The 7576-nt window shown below is 34.9% G+C and overlaps 1 protein-coding gene across 1 annotated transcript in view; it reads right to left on the reverse strand.

Annotated features, from left to right (window-relative positions):
* Sema2a (Semaphorin 2a) overlaps positions 1-6265 on the reverse strand; it is a 260078-nt gene extending 253813 nt beyond the window's left edge. Inside the window, exons 1-2 of the mRNA XM_075310277.1 lie at positions 6086-6265; positions 1462-2142 (exon numbers count right to left, since the gene is read on the reverse strand). Coding sequence (XP_075166392.1) covers positions 1462-1654 — 193 coding nt within the window. The 5' untranslated portion in view covers positions 1655-2142; positions 6086-6265. The remainder of the gene's footprint in view (positions 1-1461; positions 2143-6085) is intronic.
* Positions 6266-7576: the final 1311 nt, after the last annotated feature.

Genomic DNA, 7576 nt, shown 5'->3' on the forward strand with positions numbered 1-7576 from the left:
GGGCTCCGGAGGTCAAATCTGGGGATCGGTTTATATGGGGCCTATATATACTTATGGACCGATATCGACCAATTTTTGCATGGGTGTTTGGTGCCATATATGAACTCCACGTACCAAATTTCAACTGAATCAGATGAATTTTGGTCTTCCAAGAGGCTCCGGAGGTCAAATCTGGTGATCGGTTTATATGGGGGCTATATATAATTATGGACCGATATGCACCATTTTTTGCATGGTCATTAGAGACCATATACTAACACCATGTACCAAATTTCAGCCGGATCGGATGAAATTTGCTTCTCTTAGAGGCTCCGCAAGCCAAATCGGGGGATCGGTTTATATCGGTCATCGGTCAATATAATTATTGACCGATGGGTATCAATTTTTGCATGGTTGTTAGAGATCATATACTAACACCATGTACCAAATTTCAGCCGGATCGGATGCACCCACAAAGAGTGACTGTTTGTGCGATTTATGGCTGGCGGCATTATCGGGCCGTATTTTTTCTAAAATGAGGCCGGTCAGGCAGTTACTGTGAATGGTGTTCGCTATCGTGAGATGATAACGAACTTTTTATGGCCCGAATTGGAAGATGTGGATGTGGACGATATGTGGTTTCAGCAGGACGGTGCCACTTGCCACACATCTAACGAAACAATGGCTCTTTTGCGCAACAAATTCAATGACAGTGTTATTTCACGTAATGGCGATGTCAATTGGCCGCCAAGATCATTTGATTTGACACCGTTGGACTTTTTTCTTTGGGGATAAGCCGTCGATAAGCCAGCAACAATTCAAGACCTAAAGGATGAGATAATTCGGCACATTAACGGCATAGAACCTCCATTATGCCCCAGCGTCATCGAAAATTTGGACCATCGGATGAAGGTGTGCCACCGAGGACGCGGCGCCCATTTGGCCGATATTTTGTTCCATACATAATTGAGTAATACCAATATATCATAATAAAATAAAATTACAATAATTTCCTAAATAGTTTGTGTTTTATTCAAAATCAACATCGGCCCTTGAAATTTTAACCACCCTTTATAATTCCATATATGACAAGATCTAATGTTAGATCCCACTATTATGGGGATAAATATAATTATATCTGAGACATTAGTTCTAGGACAATATTCTCTAAACAGACCATTGCTATTTATTTCTAACCCCACATAATTCCACTTTTAAGGACTGGCAGTATAAAATGGATTCTTATTGGGAATTATTGACATCCTTCCAAACCTATGTCCTATTCCGAAGATTTGTGATTGCGAAATTATATTTTTCACTGACTGTGTTTTTTTACTATTTGTGGTGATTTCTATATGTAGATTTCAGTTGTAAAATATTCTTGCCAATAAGCTTCCATTTGCTCTCGCGTCACTATTATCCTTGCCCCAGAAAGAAAAAAAAACTATTTGTTTATATATTCTAATGCATACAAATTATTACCTCGTCTATGCTTGGTGACATAGTTGGCATTGTCACTGCCACCGCAACATGGTTGTTCATTGTAAAAATTCCATGTATTTTCATAATCGCAGGATACGTTTTGCACACAACACAATGTCAACACTAATGCCAGCAGCAGCAGCCTTATAGCCATTGGCCATATTTTGACCGTAAACGATTGTTGTTCCGTCATGACGTTTTGTTTGAAACGTGACGGGCGGAACGTTACAACAAACACCGTTGGCTGATTCCACAGGATATGATTCGCTGGTAATTGTGAGAGAGTTTCAACGGTGGCTGCTAGGAGTAATATCCGACCACAACCTCAATTGGATTATTGAGGTTGACGAGAGATATGCTGTGTGGTGTAAATACTCTGGGATATATTGGTGGTGTTGTTTGGCGCGTTTTATGGCAATTTAATTTGTTTCACTTGTTTTCCCAACACTTCATGAGGAAACGTGGCCTAGCGATAATAGGTTTTCCACCAATTGATTTTGTTGTACGTTTGTTGTAGTTGCTGTTGTTGGTTATTTGATTATTGTTTGTAGGCGATATGTATTTTATTTTTTATATTGGCAATTTTACAGCAATTACATATATATATATATATGATATATATTTTATTAATGGATTTTAATCACTGTTACAAAGAAGCACACATACACACTCACACACATCCTATATAAATACAATGAGAAACATTTGAAAAACAATTTCGAAAAATTATTACTTTATATTCAGTGGCAATTCAATGTATATTGAATTTATTTACATTATTATTATTTTTTTAATATTGCTTTTTTCGGTTCTGTTGTTTTATGAAGTATTTATTTATTTATATTGATGTTTTTGTTTAATTTTTAAGTGATATTATATCCATAGTGTTTTTATGGGTTCACAATTAAAGAAAGACAATAAAAAAAAACACAAGTTGCGGAAACCGGTTTATAGTTTGGTATTTCGAATGTTTACTTTACCATCAGAGCAGAGTGTATACTCTTTGCGAGGGAGTTTAGGGTTGCCATATACTAGGAAATAAGGATTGTAATAAAACCAAAAAATTAAAAAGTAGGAAAATCTCGATTTTGTGAGCCTATTAAATTTTAGAAAAATTTTATATGCCGATGTCGAATTTAATTTATGGATTTTTTGTTTAATACACTCAAAAAAAAAAAAAAAAGAGAACCCTCTATTGCACTAAAGACAATTTAATTATATTACAGTTCATGGAATTGTGTTTTGAGAAACTTTCCTTTACTTCATTAATTCTTTACGTATGCTTGTTAACTAAACAAAATATTGGGGGGTAAATTATACACAAATGAACCCTAAGTTTGAGTAACCCACAAACTTGTTACGAAGTTTCCAAAAATTTTAAATTTTACCAATAATGCGTCCATCTTGAACTTTGGATGATACAGTAGCCATTTTTGCAATATTGACTTCAAACTTCGAAATTCATTAACAATAAAAAAACCAATAAACTTTCTTGAATTTGTCGAAATCGTTGTGAATTCACTGTTTTTTGAGTGCAAATTGCATTTTCCCAACATATTAAAAATATTGGTCTTAAATCTATAAATCGATTAATTTTTTTGACCTGGGTAGAAATAGGTGGTTACCGATGAAAACATAAAAAAATCCACAAAATGATTTTGAACGACCGTAAAATTAAGTTGATCGAGATAGCAGAGGCCTTAAAGATATCAAAGGAAAGTGTTGGTCATATCATTCATCAATATTTGGATACGCGGAAGCTCTGTGCAAAATGGGTGTCGCGCGAGCTCACATTTGACAAAACCAACAACGTGTTGATGATTCTGAGCGGTGTTTGCAGCTGTTAACTCGTAATACACCCGAGTTTTTCCGTCGATATGTGACAATGGATGAAACATGGCTCCATCACTACACTCCTGAGTCCAATGGACAGTCGGCTGAGTGGACAGCGACCGGTGAACCGTCTCCGAAGCGTGGAAAGACTCAAAATTCCGCTGGCAAAGTAATGTTTTTTGGGATGCGCATGGAATAATTTTTATCGATTATCTTGAGAAGGGAAAAACCATCAACAGTGATTATCATATGGTGTTATAGGAGCGTTTGAAGGTCGAAATCGCAGCAAAACGGTCCCATATGAAGAAGAAAAAAGTGTTGTTCCACCAAGACAACGCACCGTGCCACAAGTCATTGAGAACGATGGCAAAAATTCATGAATTGAGCTTCGAATTGCTTCCCCACCCACCGTATTTTCCAGATCTGGCCACCAGCGACTTTTCCTTGTTCTCAGACCTCAAAAGTATGCTCGCAGGGAAAAAAATTGTCTGCAATGAAGATGTGATCGCCGAAACTGAGGCCTATTTTGAGGCAAAGCCGAAGGAGTATCACCAAAATGGTATCAAAAAATTGGAAGGTCGTTTTAATCATTGTATCGCTCTTGAAGGGAACTATGTTGAATAATAAAAACGAATTTTGACAAAAAAAAAATGTGTTTTGCTTTGTTAGACCGGGGACTTATCGGCCAACCTGTTATAGGACCATTTGAGTACTATTTACAATTTTTGAAACATTCTACCATATTTCCCTAGGTTAGGTTAGGTTAGGTTATGTGGCAGCCCGATGTATCAGGCTCACTTAGACTATTCAGTCCATTGTGATACCACAGTGGTGAACTTCTCTCTTATCACTGAGTGCTGCCCGATTCCATGTTAAGCTCAATGACAAGGGACCTCCTTTTTATAGCCGAGTCCGAACGGCGTTCCACATTCCAGTGAAACCACTTAGAGAAGCTTTGAAACCCTCAGAAATGTCACCAGCATTACTGAGGTGGGATAATCCACCGCTGAAAAACTTTTTGGTGTTCGGTCGTAGCAGGAATCGAACCCACGACGTTGTGTATGCAAGGCGGGCATGCTAACCATTGCACCACGGTGGCTCCCTACTCTGGCGTACATATATATGGGAGCTATATCTAATTATGAACCTATTTTGACCAAATTTGACATGCATACTTGGAATAATAATCCTGCTATCTCAGCAAAAAAACGTAAATGGAAGAATTGTTTTGGCCTCCGTGGTTATATGGGTGTAAATCGGGCGAATGATATATATGGGAGCTATATCTAAATCTGAAGCGATTTCAACTAAATTCGGCACACTTAACGATACTATTAAACGTACTCATTATGCAAAATTTGAAGCAAATCAGGTCAAACCTCTGGCTTTTGTGGCCATATTAGTCGAAATCGGACGAAAGATATATATGGGAGCTATATCTAAATCTGAACCGATTTTGCAGATATTTTGTATATCTTACGAAAACCCCAAAATATGTTGCTGCCCGAAATTTTGAGAAAATACGTTGATAAATACGTTAATTAAATATGACCAGATCGGTGATAAATATATATGGCAGCTATATCTAAATCTGAATCAATAGCGATTGTCTTTGAGACCATGTAAAACTCTGTGCCAAATTTCAGGACGATCGGACTTAAACTGCGAGCTATACTTTGCACACAAAATTAGATATACAGACAGACGGACACACGGACAGACAAACGGACATCAATAAATCGACTCAGAATTTAATTCTAAGCCGATCGGTATACTAAAAGATGGGTCTCGGACTTTTCCTTCTTGGCGTTACATACAAATGCAGAAACTTATTATACCCTGTACCACAGTAGTGGTGAAGGGTATAAATAGTTTATCCGTATTTTGACAATGACAAAACTGTGCATAAGAGAAAAGCATCTACCATGCTAAGAAAAATTGGAATTCGAATTTTAAAGACACGACATTTTTATTCAGTGTAGGAGAGAGGCTCAAACTACGGACGAATGCGCTCTATGGACAACAATTTGGGGTTTGCGTTAGCACACTTTGCACTGTCTACAGGATGAAGTCTCAGCCAACGACCGTTGGATTTACCATTAGCCCAGGATTCAATATCTCGAAAACATTTCACTAAATTTTTTCTCTTTTCTAAATTTTTTTTTCTTCCTACCTACGCCAATAATTATTTTTTTAGTAGAAAAGTAGATTTCTTCCAAATTATTATAATTATTGAATTAACTTTTGTTGTGAATGTTAAAATCAAAAGAAAACTGATCAAATGATGTATCTTCTCACTTGGGATGCTTAAAAGTAAAGTAAGTAACACGAAAATACTTGCTTTTCACAATGATCTTTATGGGAATATAGAAGTACATGGCAACCCTAATTGGAGTTCAGTTAAACAAAGAGAAGAGTTCAATTGTTTCTTACAAAAATTGTTATACACTCAAAATAGAATACAATACGAAGTTGATGATAGACCACAATAACAGGATGGAATTTTAAATATGGTTTTTATTTCACATGACAAAGCATTTCACTCTAAAATTTTATTGATTTCTTTTTAAATCACTAGTACAATATTTATTTTTATATTTTGTTATTTTCATGAATTTCAATTCACATCTAATTAATGATATGTATATTAAAATACAATATTGTATATTATTTTTCACAATTTTTAATATATTTTCCTCCCAATGTTATATACTTGAAGAGGTTAAGGTTGGCAGAAAACATAAAAATGTTTAATTTATTATTAAACATCTCAACTCTATAAAACACTAACTTTTCCACATTTTCATAAACAGTAATAGGAAATAAACATAACGAAATGAAAAATTCACAAGTTTTTAATTGCAAAAAACATATAAAAGGAAAAATATATATTTTTTTGTTTTTTTTTTATTATTTTTATTTATAACGAAAAAGGGCACTTCTTGGTAATAACAGACTGAGTTTTATGTGCTTTTAAGGCAACATCGCGTAGATCACTGAACTGTAAAGAAAAGGCAGAAAAATTGTATACACAGGGAGAGGACAAACAGGCACATACCTACACACATTGGAATATACACATGGTAAACATATTGGAGTTGATGAAAGACATGAAGTCAGAGAGTATCAAAGAGTACAAGATCGCCATGGGAAGAAAATAAACAAAAAATATATACAACATACATACAAACATTTCAAAAACCTTCACTTCTTGAGTGCGTTTGTTCACTCAACTTCGGCCAAAACAAAGATATTTCTCCAAGACTTACAGTAAGGCATAATAAAATAGCAGCAGTACGTTACGGAAACACAGTCGGATTGCTGACAATAGGGAAAATAAAGAAACAACGAGACGGAGAATAGATTATTTAGGAAAATATACTCCATTTTTATAAAGATATGGCCATATTACTTGTGGAAGTGTGTTAAGAAATATTTTGAGCCGTTTAAGCTGAAGGCAACCTGCTAAAAAAAAATAGTAAGATGATCATAGGGTCGATATATATGTGTATATACGAGATATCTAAACTGAAATTCCTTATACTTGGAGTGTACACAGAAAAAAAATTCACGAAAATTTTTCCAATTAAAATTTTAATTGAGTTTTAAAAAATATTCAATTAAAAATTTAATTGAATCAACAAATTTTTTAATTGAAACAAAAATCAATCACAAAAATTATTAGTATCAATTAATTTTTTAATTGGATCAATTAATTTTTTAATTGATCTTCAATTAATTTTTTAATTGATACTATCATTTCTGTGATTGAAGACATTTCAATTAAAAAATTAATTGGATCAATTAATTTCGTGATTGAATCAGAAAAATTTTTTTTTGTGTGTAAATGGGAATATGTTAAATTTGTTTATGATCAGTTGGTAATTATACCCTGCCCCACACTGTGGAACAGGGTATTATAAGTTAGTGCATATGTTTGCAACACCCAGAAGGAGACGAGATAGACACATGGTGTCTTTGGCAAAAATGCTCAGGGTGGGCTCCTGAGTCGATATAGCCATGTCCGTCTGTCCATGAACACATTTTTTTAATCAAAGTCTAGGTCGCAGTTTTAGCCCAATCGACTTCAAATTTGGCACAAGTATGTGTTTTGGCTCAGAATAGAACCGTATTGATTTTGGAAGAAATCGGTTCAGATTTAGATATAGCTCTCATAAATATATATATTTCGCCTGATATGAACTTATATGGCCCCAGAAGCCAGAGTTTTACCCTAGTTTGCTTAAAATTTTGCCAAAGAAGAACAATTAGTACTATAGTC

This window comes from Haematobia irritans, chromosome 5, assembly GCF_050003625.1.
Source record: "Haematobia irritans isolate KBUSLIRL chromosome 5, ASM5000362v1, whole genome shotgun sequence".
Classification (NCBI taxonomy): domain Eukaryota; kingdom Metazoa; phylum Arthropoda; class Insecta; order Diptera; family Muscidae; genus Haematobia; species Haematobia irritans.